This window comes from Lipotes vexillifer, unplaced genomic scaffold (assembly GCF_000442215.2).
Source record: "Lipotes vexillifer unplaced genomic scaffold, Lipotes_vexillifer_v1.1 scaffold177, whole genome shotgun sequence".
In the NCBI taxonomy this organism is placed as follows: domain Eukaryota; kingdom Metazoa; phylum Chordata; class Mammalia; order Artiodactyla; family Lipotidae; genus Lipotes; species Lipotes vexillifer.
The window spans coordinates 1,673,066-1,686,736 of record NW_006796206.1 but is presented as its reverse complement, the minus strand read 5'-3'; the positions used below and the strand labels follow the sequence as shown (position 1 = coordinate 1,686,736).

The following is a 13,671-nucleotide window of genomic DNA, read 5'->3' as shown; positions in this document are numbered from 1 at the left end:
TTTTTTTTATCCCCCCCCACGGGCCCCCTCTTCCCCATCTGCAATGTCCTCCTCGGAGCCTCGAGGGATGCCTGGCACACACCACGTCCGCAGTGAGCTCTGGAGTAACAGGATTGAGAGGAGAGCTGCCGAGCAGAGCAGGCTCAGATCTCTCACAAACAGCGACACACAAACCAGATACTAAGCCCCCAAGTCACTAAAGAGTAAAGAGCTGAACATCCACAAGTCTTTTCTGGCAACTAAGGGAAGGGGCAACAAGAGCGGATGAGGAGCACGTGGACACACGAAGATGCCAAGTTCAAACAGGAGAGGCCCTAGAACTGCAGGCAGGCCCCGCGGGTGAACGAACACACTCAGTGAATCCTGCGCCACCTGAGCCATCCTCAGCCCCAGGCCATCCTCACTGCCTGACTCGGGGTCCCAATAACCCGTACATCCCTTGGATGCACAATCCTGACTTGGGTAATATTCAGTCTTTGACTTGAGATCTCCAAACTGAATAGTCAGCAAAACGACACCGCAACTACATAGAGGGTCCCAGAGTTACTGCTGGGGCAACGGTTCTGGCTGTCAACAGTATGCAGTTAGTATCATAAACAGGTAAGAATATAACTCTAAGTATAAGAATTTTCCAAAAGTATACTAACATTAAATTTAGATTTGATCTGAATGCACTGAAGCCCCCAATAAAAGATATGATGAATTGGGAGATTGGGATTGACATATATACACATATATACACTAACATGTATAAAATGGATAACTAATAAGAACCTGCTGTATAAAAAAATAAAATACAATTCAAAAAAATTTTCTTTAGAATGTAAGATGAAAAAAATACTCTAAAAGTTACACCTGAAGAAAATCAAATGAGCAACCGTACTCCCCCATGTAACGCAACAGCTCATTTATTTAACTTGGTATATGTCCTTCTGACCAAAGATACTAGATTTTGTTATGCTTTTTCAAATCCCAGTGAGTCGATAGCTTCTGAGATAAAGGAAAACTCCAGTCTTTAGCATCACATGGCAAAGGGCTGACTATTGACAATGGAATCCCCCAATAAAATGTGAGAAGGAAAAACCGGTTTGGTCTAGTTCCTGATACCAATGACCTCACTGATAGTGAACAGTTTGTCTTTATGGCGATAAGAAACTGTTTTCATGTTTCAAGAAATGACCTAAATGCAGTGATGACTAATACTAAGAGTGGGGAAGGTAAAGGTTTCAGGGAAGCAGAGACAGGCGGCCGTGTCATCAGAACCGGGAGGTGTGGAGTTATGCTGCCGAGAAAGGGGTAGACCCAAGCAGACACATGCCCCCTCTTTTCTCCTTCTATGTAAGGCTCCCAGGTGCAGCTCTTCTGAAAGCATCTGAGATGCGAGGCCCAAATACCTGCTGAAGGCACTCCTCCCAACAGCCAAAATCTAGAAACAACTGTTACGTCCATCAGCTGGCGAACCGATGGACAAAGCACAGCCCGTCCATACCCTGGACACCATCCAGACATAAAAAGGAACAAACTACCACGCCCAGCGGCATGGACGAACCTCAGAAGCATTATGCAAAGTGAAAGGAATCATACACCAGCGACCACACGTGGCATGATTTTATTTATATGCAATGCTCAAAAAAGGCGAATTTACAGAGACAGAAAATAGACGGCGGTTGTCTGAAGCTCTGGGATGGAACAGGGGTTCACTGTGAAAGGGTAGGAGGGATCTTGCTGGGGCGATGGAAGTGCTGGACACTGATCTGTGGGGACAGCTGTGCCACTCAGTACATCTACTGAAAACCCTTGAAATGCAGGCTTGAGGCGGGTGAATTCCGTGATATATAAAATACACCTCAATAAAGCTGTTTAAAAAAACAAACCCGTTGAACAAACTTCCGTGTCTCCTGGAGGCTGGTGTGGGACAGCAGTGAGCCTGGGGATGCCCACCCAGCACGCCCACATGGCCCCCGTCCCTGGGTTGCATCTCCCACTTTAAGTATCAGCACTAAGGCGCTGCTCCACTCCTGTTTTCGTTTTCGTTGTTGGCATTGCTGTTTTTGTGGTTACTGCTCCGGATGAAAAGTAGCCCCCACACCTGAACAAAACCACAGGTGTGAAATCAAAGATGCAACTTGTAACTGACTCCTGGTCTGGGGGACTGATCACACAAGTCACAGGGGTTCATTCCCATAAAAATGCTTATAAGAAGCATAAAGAGATCAAGGGGAAGAGATGACGGCACAGATTGTTACTATCAGGTTTTGACCGCTAAATTATGGATGGAGCAGGGACTTCCCTGGTGGTCCAGCAGTTAAGACTCCACGCTTCCACTGCAGGGGGCACGGGTTCGGTCCTGGTCGGGGAACTAAGATCCTGCACACGGCAAGGTGCGGCCAAAAGAAAATAAATAATAAAATAAAATGCAAGAAAAAAAACGACTTAAAAAAAAAATGGAGGGACTTCCCTGGTGGCGCAGTGGTTAAGACTCCGCGCTCCCAATGCAGGGGCCCCGGGTTCGATCCCTGGTAAGGGAACTAGATCCCACATGCGTGCCGCAACTAAGAGTTTGCATGTGTCTCAACTAAGGAGCCGACCTGCCGCAACTAAGATGCGGTGCAACCAAATAAATAAATAATTTTTTTTTTTTAATGGGTGGAGCAAAGAGAAAAAAGTTATAATCTAAGTGCACACTGAGGGGACACCAAAAGTGAGGCAATTTGCACAGAACCCTGAGGAGATCCTCGTTTGGAAGCAACTGATACCAAACGAAGTATGAGGCTAAAATGAGGAGAGGGGACACTTAGTGGCACAGCGCCCCAGGCCCCCTTTCTCTACCTCACAGTCTGGTGGCTGCCCCACGTCACTCCACACCACTAGGAAACCAGAGGTTCAGGCCCTGAAGAAGCTGAAGGAGAAATGCTCCAGATGTGAGGACAGGAGGGACCAGCAGCAAGCCACAGGGCTGCAAAGCTAAGATATCAGACGGTACATCTCCAGCCTCCTTCCTCCACCTGAGCCCCACAGGCCAATAAACACATGCACGGCCCCTAAGCAGGAAAAGCTTCTGGGTGTTCTTCTTAGAGAAACCCCAAAGAAAAGCCCTTCAGATGTTCAGCACTGGGGTTCCCCATCCACGAGAATATACTGGGCCCACCTGCACTCCCTAAACTGAATTACCAGCAGTCAGCAGCCTCCAAGTCACTGCTAGTGCCTCAGTCAAATATGAGCAGAGTCACCCATCTCCAAGTATTTAAGGACAATCTTCAGTGTTAAAGACAAAGACCCAGGACTTCCCTGGCGGTCCAGTGGTTAGGATTCCAGGCTTTCACTGCCGAGGGCCCAGGTTCAATCCCTGGCTGGGGAACTAAGATCCCGCATGCCACATGGCATGGCCAAATAATAAAAAATAAATAAATAACCCAAATAAACAAACAGGAAAACTGAAATCTGGAGGAAACTGGGGGAGGGGGGGGGGGGAATGCCAGAGACACAAGAATACCAACCAAAAGAAAATATGTTATCTACACTCAGTATCCTCAGAGAGATTAGATAAATTCACGAAAGAATAGACGCGTTTTTTTAATTTAAAAAACTGAGAAAGAGGGCTTCTCTTATAAATTAAAAATATGACAAAGCTAAAAATTCAATAGAAATATTGAAATGGAAAGTCAAAGACATTTCATAACAGTAGAACAAAAAGACAAAAATAGAGGAAAAGATAAGAAAATAAATCAAAGAGGTGACTCACAGGACTTTCAGAAAGAGAAGGCAGGGAATTTGGAGGGGAAGAAAAACAAATTTCCCAGAAAAAAAGGGCAGCTCCTAAGAAAAAGAATTAACCAAGCACCTGGAACAGTGAATGACGACACAAGACACGCATAAAATCTAAGAACACCAGGAATAAAGAGAATATCCTAAAAGCTTCCCCAAAGAAGTTTAAAACAGGTCACACTCAAAAGACCAATGACTTGAAAATTCCAAGAGAAAAATGAATATTCACCCTAGAATATTTTCCACCCGCTAACATATAAATCCCACGTAAAGGAAGAACAAAAGCATTCTGGGTCATCCAAAGACTTAAAACCCTTACACCCCAGGCACACCCTTACTTACAAAGCAACTGGAGGATGTGCTTCAGGAAAGAAAGGCAGTACATCAAAAAAAAAAAAAAAAAAAAAAAAAGACTGCGGCATCCAGGAAACAGATGGTCCAGGAGCAGAGCTATGCACCAAGATGGGAGGCCAAGCATACCTGGCCAGCTCCCCTCCAGGGAGAAAAAAGCAGAATCTACAGGTTATCTGAAACAATGAGTCATCTAACGTGTTTAAGTGTTTAGAAAAACTGTTGATAAAGGCTTAACTTTGCTAGGTACTTGATATTAACTTTCAGGGCATTTGAGGTGGAAAGTAATGACAAGTACATGGAAAACTAAGCAAACGAAAAAGGCAACGCAAGGGGGAAGGAGTGTTTAAAAAAGAAAATGTAATCATATTAGATTGCTTGGCTCAGAGATAAACAGTATAATACAAACAATTATCACTTTAACCCCAATTATGATGTATACTCATCTAAGGGAGGGGGACAAGTATAATAGCTAATTCTTCATGTGGGACCCACACCAGTAGTTCAAGAACTGTAACCACCGTCCCAAGGAGTCAGTAAGTGTACAAAACTGATAAATCAAGAAAAAACCATGTAAGCGTATAATTTAGAAATACAGCAATGTCAAATGGAGCAACTAAAAGCACTGAAAATAGATGTCGGGCTTCCCTGGTGGCGCAGTGGTTCAGAATCTGCCTGCGGATGCAGGGGACGCGGGTTCGAGCCCTGGTCTGGGAGGATCCCACATGCCGCAGAGCAACTGGGCCCGTGAGCCACAACTACTGAGCCTGCGCGTCTGGAGCCTGTGCTCCGCAACAAGAGAGGCCGCGATAGTGAGAGGCCCACGCACCGCGATGAAGAGTGTCCCCTGCTTGCCACAACTAGAGAAAGCCCTCGCACAGAAACGAAGACCCAACACAGCCATAAATTAATTAATTAATTAATTTTTTTAAAAGACATTAAAAAAAAGAAAATAGATGTCCCTTGGGAACAGGACAACTCCAAGTTTTGATAAGAGGACTTTAGTTTGTCACCTGATTGCAACTATGTGCATTCCTAACTTTGGCAAGTGTTTGAAGGTCCTATCTGCCATATAATGAAAAGAAAGTTTTTAAGTCATAGTACAAAAGTGGGGGCTTTTTCCTTTTTAATAATTTAATAAATAGTTAAGATTAAAAATTGAATAGGAAAACCTGTCAACACTTGGCCATATCTGAGATACTTGCAATGCCCCAGGGATGGAGGGCCAATTCTGCAGAAAGAGGGAAGCAGCCTGGGCTCCGGCTCCCTCCTCCTCGTGGACAAGGCCCACAATTCTCTCACTAATGCAACACATCAGCCCAAGGGCTCACAGAGAGCCCTGTGCAGACTCGACCCTGCCAGTTCAGGGCTCCCGCAGGTCCGCTCTGCTGACTGGGGTACAACCAGGTAAATTCAGAAACTGACAACTGTGGAAAAACTTTTATATAGCAAGTTGACAGGGTGACATGATGTCCTTTGATTCTAATAACAAAAAGATGCTGTATATAGAAATGGATAAACAACAAGGTCCTGGGAATTCCCTGCCAGTCCAGTGGTTAGGACTCCAAGCTTCCACTGCAGGGGGCCCGGGTTCGATCCCTGGTCAGGAAACTAAGATCCCGCATGCCACGGGATGAGGAAAAAAAAAAAAAAAAAAAAAAAACCCCACAAGGTCCTACTGTATGGCTCAGGGAACTACGTTCAATATCCTGTGATAAACCGTAATGGAAGAGAATATGAAAAAGAATGTGTATATAATATGAAAAGAATGTGTAATATATATAACTGAATCACTTTGCTGTGCAGCAGAAATTAACACAACATTGTAGGTCAACTGCACTTCAATAAAATAAATATTTAAAAAAAAAGATTCAGGCTGGCATTTTCTGTGTCTATTTTTTCACCTTGCTTTTCCGGTCACGTGTTTGAACTATTTCAGCCCTGCAGAGGCTGGAAAGCTCTCTGGGGTCGGGCACATGGGCTGTGTCTGGGTGGAGGGCCTGGGGAGACAGAGCCATCACAGGATGGTACACATCTGATGTTACACATCTGGCACGCTGTGTCCACCCCGTCTTCCCTGCACTCCTGGAGGGTAAACACACTGCCTGCTTCCTGCACCGTTGTGTGACCGGGCAGGCAGGGCCCAGCTCAGGTAGTAGCACAGTTGAGTACTGTAAGTGGCAGGAAACCAGCCCTGTATAGTTAACTGGTGTCCCCAAATTAGTTCTAAGTTCCTCACAATGCTACGCAGATGTCAGAGTTTCTAAGATCCCAGTTTTTAAAACTTTTGAGAAGTCCTAAAACTTATCATTCTGTCCTCCCTTTTGAAATTCTGACAGAAAACAGGGCCTCGCAACTCTAGCCCTGCCAACACATCATTCACTTCTCTTCTGAATGATGCCAGCGGACTTTTATCACTGAGCCAGCCTCCTAACAGAATATCATAAAAACCTAAGACTTTGGCTGCCACGCTGGTCACTGGTAATATAACATTGCCCTGGTCTCCATTCTCTTCCTGGCCATCCCTCCCTAAGTCCAAAAAATGTATCCTGATTCAATTCTTGTGTTATCATATTATTACAGCAAAATAACTGTCAATCAAATCTTCCAAAAATACTAGGTAATCTCTACCCTCTGATAATCACGTCCCAGTGACTATGTAATCAGGTCCCAAATTACATATTAAATATATCTTAATATTTTAACACTGGTAGTTCAGAGTAGTATTAAAACCAACTTGAATTCACAAAAAATCCGTGTAGTAAATATTCAAAGCAATTATTTGCAAGTACTTTACAGGATGACCGACAAGCCGCTAGCTATATATCTAGCTACTTGTGCGAGAAACAAAGTTTTTAAAACACTGATTTTTAAAAGGTGAGGTGGTGACCTAATATTGTTTTGACCCGTAAAATTATTACAAATTCTAAATAGGTAGTGTTTGATCCTGAGAACTCACTGTAAATTAAGTTCTTGACTCCAATACAGTGAATGGCCACACAGTCAACTTTTGTACATTCTCCTTTATAAGATGAGAGTGAAGTTTCCAGGGTATCACGTATCAGTGCTGCCCTCTGGGCAACAGTCCTGCTTCAGCACCGGAACCACCTGGGTCTGAAAGCAGTGCACTTGCACAATCATTTACATGCACTGCTGTCTGCCAATTTAAATCATTAGAATAGAGAAAAAGTGAAAGCACTGTTACTAATGATAAGAAGCACAGGCATCTAAACTTAGTGCTGCTGAGAGATGGAAAGCACTTGATGCTCTGAGGGTGGGCAATGTCTTGGCTCAAGACACTGTTCACAGCCAGGTGCAAGTATTTACTAAGAAAGCAAAGAAACAAAAGACCATGTATGAAATGCATGTGTCAAAGCACCCATCTCTAGGTTAAAATGTATTTTAGTTTATAATATTTTTAGTTCCCTGGGAATGAAACTCCTAAGATTATTCCTTGGCTTAGCACACCTGCTCAGGGATTCATTATCTCCAAAGTAGGATATGTTTTTTCAGAAATCGTCTTTGCTTTTCAAACGCCAATCCACAAAAATCTATGAACAGACACACTGTACCAAAAGTGCCCCCAGATAATGTCAATATGCAGAAACAGACATAGATCCAAAATTGGCCAAGAAAAAAGGCGAAATACAAGTTTGCAAGCTATGCAAATAAACACTGCATTACAGAGTTTCAAGCAATAAGGAGTTAAAAAACTATCATGAGCAGGGTTTTATCTGCTGGTTGGTTTTTCTGCAAGGCTTTTGACGTTCCTGATTTAGTTTAGGGCCAAAACAGTTTTTGAAAGTTTGGGTTGATATTTTTTAAGAGAGCCACACACCTATGTGTGTTCAACAGGGTTGGTTCATCCCCCCTCCCTTAACCCAGGGCCAGAATCCTTCCAGCGTGAAGGGACTCTGTGTCTCAGAACAAGTCCGTACATGCCACTCAGAGGCCGATCAACCCTCCTCCTAAGGAAAACATCTAGTTCTACAAAATTTATCTTGCCCCAGTGGATGTCTTTACCTCCATTTAAGAACAAGAGTCGTCACCCTGACAAAGCAACATTTGTGGAACGCCCCTCCCTAAAGTTTAAGTGCTTGCTCCGAAACGTCACGAAGATGATCTTTAAAAGCTACACAGTTTACATGGCACTTTATTGCTGAGCAATCGAAAGCAATTTTAGCACTTTCACAAATCCCAAGGCTCCTCCTAATCTAGCAGGCAAACAGTGGACCCGTTTAAAGGGTCACACCAAAGCCTGCAGAGAAGGAGTGGATTTAGCAAGGAGGAAAGCCCAAGAATTCACCCCAACACTCCTCTCTACTGCCCTGCCCTGGCCTTCCTTCCCCTCCCCTCTCCTAGACCACTGCCCCAGGCCAACCACCGTACCTGCTCCTTCCCCAAAGTTCACCTGACCAAGGCTCCTACTCCCCGGGATCCCGACAAAACTTTCAATGGCACCTCAATGCCAGGGAATGATGGACCTCCTCAATGCCAACACGAATAACCCCTCCCCGAGATGCCCACTACCCCCAAGCCCTACTACCATTCCCAAAGGTCACCCTCAGCCCTTTGGCCACACATACCCCCCTTTCTTCAATAAAAGAGGGGGGCAGCATTAGCACAGCGCCTAACAGGTGGCCGACTCTCAGGTTAGCTCTGCTTACCATCTTCGGGCCTAGCGTAGCCTCGTCCTCAACCTTCAAGGTGTCCAGTCCACCAAGGCCCTCTCCTCCAAGGACAGGGTCAGACAGGGTCAGAGTCAAGATGCTCTCTCCATCTGGCCTGTGAGTAAGCCCTGACTCCAGGCAGTGAGCCTGCTGGATTCTCAAATCCCTAACTTCCCCTCGGGGCCCCCCCCACCATGCCATTCCAGATGCAGGATTTTCCTGCCTTTAGCCAAGACATTTTGGAACAATGGCCACTGGACGCTGGCAAGATGCAAAATAACAGTAACCACCCCAAGAAAAAAACAAAATTGGCCAAATAAACGTTAAAAATAACAAACTCCAAAAACACAAAAACAAACTTTGATCTATCATTTCTGGTTTGGATTTTTCACATTATCGTTTCTCCCTTTGATGAAAATAATTAAAATTCACTGTATCTGCTCAACCTGCACAAGATCATCTTATAGACACTTCTTTTATAAATATATGGTACTCTGAATGAAACCCTGTGAACAGAAATTCACAATTTTTTTCACATTTTATGAGTATCCTTCCCTGTGATCTCTCAGAAACATAAAGCAAAAAATAAATTTCTCTAAACAGAATACAGCCTGTGTCTCAGCTCCTTCTTTAAAGATAAAGTTACATACTGTTCAACTATACCCAGACTATTTACCATTTCTGTCAGAGGGAGAAAATTATAAACTATCCCCAAGAAAGCCATTTTCATAGAACATATCAAAACTCAGAAAACTCCCTCTCTCGACTCATTCACTTCATGTAAACACAGTCTTCTAAAAATAAGCAACCACTATCACTAAAAAAGTTCATAGAAAATATAACAATGAGATAAATTAGGACTACAGGTTGTTCAGCTTACAGGTGTTTCACCTAAAGTTATGTTTAAAAAAAAAAAGCTTCTCTATATAAAACAAATTAGACACAAGTATTTTCCAAACTCTGATGCTAGTCACACTAATGGATGTTTAGCAACGGTAAACAAATGCTACAGTGTCAATAATCTAATCCCAAAACCACCATATGCAAATCGTACCAACAAAATTCCTAAACTCCTAGGCATGATGTAAATGGTTCTAGAAAGTACCCATTTAAAGAGAGAGAATGGAAACGTTAACTGTCTCTGCTATTTCCACCATCTCTAAGACTAAACTTCCCAGGATCAGTTCATAAATATGAAAAAGCTTCTCATGACAGTAAGAGAATATGTATGAGATAATCAGGAAAATGTTCACACTGAACATCTGAAACAAGCTTATGGTCACCAAAGGGGGAAGTGGGGGGGGGGGATAAATTAGGAGTTTGGGATGAACATATACAAACGACCTAACATAAAATAGATAACCAACAAGGGCCTACTGTGTAGCACAGGGAACACTACTCAATATTCCGTAATAACATATAAGGGAAAAGACTCTGAAAAACATATACATATATATATATAAAAACATATATACACACACACACACACATACATATGTGTCTATATATATAAACTGAATGACTTTGCTATACACCTTTACTAACACATTGTAAGTCTACTATACTTCAATTTTTAAAAAAACCTGAATATTTGATAGGAAGGAATTCGTTTTTTTGGCGTGAGAACAGCACTGAGACTATCTAAAAAACAAAAAAAGATACATACCGAAGTATTTATGGGTGAAATGGTATCTGGGTTTTATGTGACGATAATGGATGGAGGGAGGGAAGACTACAGACAAAACCAGATTAGTCACGTGCTGGTAACTGTTAAACTGGTGATCTCTCTCTCCCTAGTGTCTGGTTCAAATTCTCCGTAATAATAAAACAACGGCAGGCGAGCAAAATCTCAAGCACTCCTGTTCGTGACTGTATGGCACGGCTGCACGGATTTCTTAATTCCTCGGGTTTGCATAATTTGAGAATTTCTCCTCAACTGTACTGACTTTATAGGGAGAGAGCCAGAGAGCCAGGTCACTGCCACGATCCCCAAATGTTGGGGATCCCAACTTCCCCCAAGTGTTGGGCTCAGCAAATCTATCTCAAAAGACTGGGGAAGAGGGGATGAAACCAAAGGGGGAAGGAGGAGGGGAAACCCTCGGCAGTGAACCTGCCCCACCTGCTCCTATAAAGAACCCCCAGCTCTTAAACCCTTTAAGACCCGTTCAGGTTTCACTGGCTTCTGGTTTACTTCACCAGCCTTCACATCCATGCTGACCGAAGAAGATCCAAACAATCCAACTACTGTGTAACCAGGTCAAAAACAAGCTCTGGCTAGTTCACTTGGACGAGGGCACACTCACTAATCGAATTTGGCCAGAAAAACTGGGTTAGAAAAAATTGGTGCTTAAACAAACACTGGGGCTCGGGAAAGAACATCTTTCAGCCAGTTAGCAGACCACTCAGGGAGTTGCAACACAATCTTTTCCAAAATTTTCCAAAAGCTTCCAAATTCAGTTGAGCCCGGCAGGCTGAGCTCACAGGGCTCTCTTTCAAATTCAAAAATCTGGCCCTGGCCCCAACAGTTAACCAACAAAACACATGCTGATTCACTTAAGATCACCTCAGAATACTGACTCCATCCAGTTCAGGCCACAGGCCGGGACACAGCCCAGGCCAGGGGAAGTCAGGGCTGGGGAGAGGCTTTCAAGAGATAGATAAACCCTATTCTCAGAGCAGAAAACAGACAATGGGATCCACACTTAATTTGGGTGAAGAAAATGTCTACAGTCAGCTTCCAACCCCCTCCCATTTTTAATGAGACAATGACAATTCTTCACAGTGAACCACAAAGCCCTGCTTCATAAGATTTTTTTTTTTTATTCTATCCCAACCTTGTACCCAGCTAGAAAACACTAACAGCTACCAAACACCCCCGGTGCAGATAACTTTGAGAAAGCGTTCAGTAATAAGAAACAAATCAGGAGAGGGAGAATTTCACATTCTGTTTCAAACGTTCAAGGCCTGCGCCTCCATTACCTAGAGCTGCTCATAAACTCTAGAATGTGCACTAGATAAAACGCGCAGCACGGGTTAGTCTCACGAGGTGTCAGCTACTCAGAGCCGACTCAGTCTCCAGATTTGTTAGTTTCATTTACTGTTGGGGGCGAGGGGGCGGGTATTAAAAAAAAAGAGAAAGACCTGGGGTGTGTGTAAAATCTGGGCACCCTCTCCACTCTTGGGCTCTGCCTCATTTCTGTTTCAATTACACACCTGTCAAACAGGTTATTCCTGGAATTCAGACCGTATAATCCTCACACTGTAATTCTTCCTGCTCCTGTTGCCCAAACACACACCGTTCCCCGGTTCCCCAAAACATGTACCCATCAGTAGAATGTACGCTGCTTATAAAGGAGAAGCAAGTAGCACCGAACTACGCTCCCTGGGCGCCTGGCGAGCATTCAAACGAGGGAACACGAAGACAATTCTCGAGGCCAAGGCAATGTTTTGGGATAATCACAAGCAAGGCCTGCCTCTACTGAATTTTAATTAACACACCAACTCCTAAGGCCAGATCTGGGAAAGACGGGGAAAAATGTAGATTGTCTGATGCGAAAATGCTTGCCCATTTTATGGGAGAAAAGTGCATGCCTAAGAGTGGAGCTTATTTCCTTAACTGAGAGCCAGGAAATGAGGTCTTTTCAGGCCAGTGTGCATATAAACTCTGCTGAAAAACAGCGGGACGGCGAGGCGAGACCCCTCTCCCAACTTCAGCCGAGCGGCGTGGCCTCCGGGCGGCGGCGTATCCATCAGCCTCCCCGTCGCCCCCGGACCAGAAGTTTCAACCCGTCCCCGGGAAACAAAGGAGGCGCCCGCACCGACCTTATAGACTTGTCCGTAGGTGCCATTTCCCACCACTTCCACCAGCTCGAAAATCCCAGCCGGATCCTGGAGGAGAAGGAGGGGAGGGGTGAGCATCGAAAAGCAGCACAACAATGAATAAAAGAAGCGGGGCAGCTGGAGAGAAAGGGCGGCGACCACAGAGGTGCGCTTCGCCCGGCGCGGTCGCCGGCGCCCGAGAGCCGCGATGGGGGTCGGGGCACGCGGGGTCGGGGTCCCGGGCGGCTGCTCCGGCGGAGGGTCGCGCCCCGGGCCCCGCAGCCGCCGACGCGGGCAGACAAAGGGGCCGCCGCGCCCGCGGCTCTGCCCGCGGCGGCGCCCGAGCACCCGGCCGGGCAGGGCGCGGCCCCGGCTCCCCGCTCCCGGCTCCCTGCGCCCCGCTCCCCACGGCCGCCACTCACCCGCAGGGAGGACAGGTCGATGTCCACCAGACTTTTTGCAGGGGAGTCGTTCGCCATTTTCCCTTTTTGCCACCCAAAACCCGGCCACAATCAATCGGTCTCCGGTGTGTTTCTGGGAGTCGGAGGCCCGGAGGGCGGCGCGGGCCCGCGGGCGAGGCCAGGGACGGCGGGCGGGCGGGCGGGCGGCGGCGCTCACTCCATGGCCGGGGCGGCCGGCAGGACCCCGGGCGTTGCCCGCGGCTCAGGCCCCGGCCCCGCGCCCCGCCGCGCGCCTGCACGAGCGGGGGCGCGCGGCGGGGGGCGGCGGCGCGGGAGGAGGAGACACGGGACACCGAAAACGTATTCTGAGGAGAGCAAACAGCTCCCCCTTTCCTCCTCCGGCAGGAAAAGCGGGCGGAAGCGCGCTCGCGCCCGGAGCCGGCCCGGGCTGGGGGCGAGGGGCGCGGCGCGGCGTGAATATTCAGCAGGGGTGTGGCCCGGACGGCGGCCGCGCGCGGGGCCCGGTGCGCGGGGAGGGGCAGCGGGGGGAGCGAGGGGAGCGCCCGCGACAAAGGGAAACCGGTCCGGACCCCCGGGCGGAGGGGCGGGCCGACCCCCTCCCTCCCGGAGCCCCGCCCGCCGCGCCCGGCTCCGCCAGCATCCCC

General features: G+C 46.5%; 1 protein-coding gene across 5 annotated transcripts in view; it reads right to left on the bottom strand.

Moving 5' to 3' along the window:
- The window catches only part of MAP4K4 (mitogen-activated protein kinase kinase kinase kinase 4), a 172,511-nt gene extending 159,427 nt beyond the window's left edge, over nucleotides 1–13,084 (bottom strand). For all 5 annotated transcript variants that reach the window (XM_007468343.1, XM_007468344.1, XM_007468341.1 and 2 more), the window contains exons 1-2: nucleotides 13,028–13,084; nucleotides 12,609–12,674 (exon numbers count right to left, since the gene is read on the bottom strand). In XM_007468343.1, the coding sequence (XP_007468405.1) occupies nucleotides 12,609–12,674; nucleotides 13,028–13,084 (123 nt within the window). The remainder of the gene's footprint in view (nucleotides 1–12,608; nucleotides 12,675–13,027) is intronic.
- Between the last annotated feature and the right edge of the window lie 587 nt (nucleotides 13,085–13,671).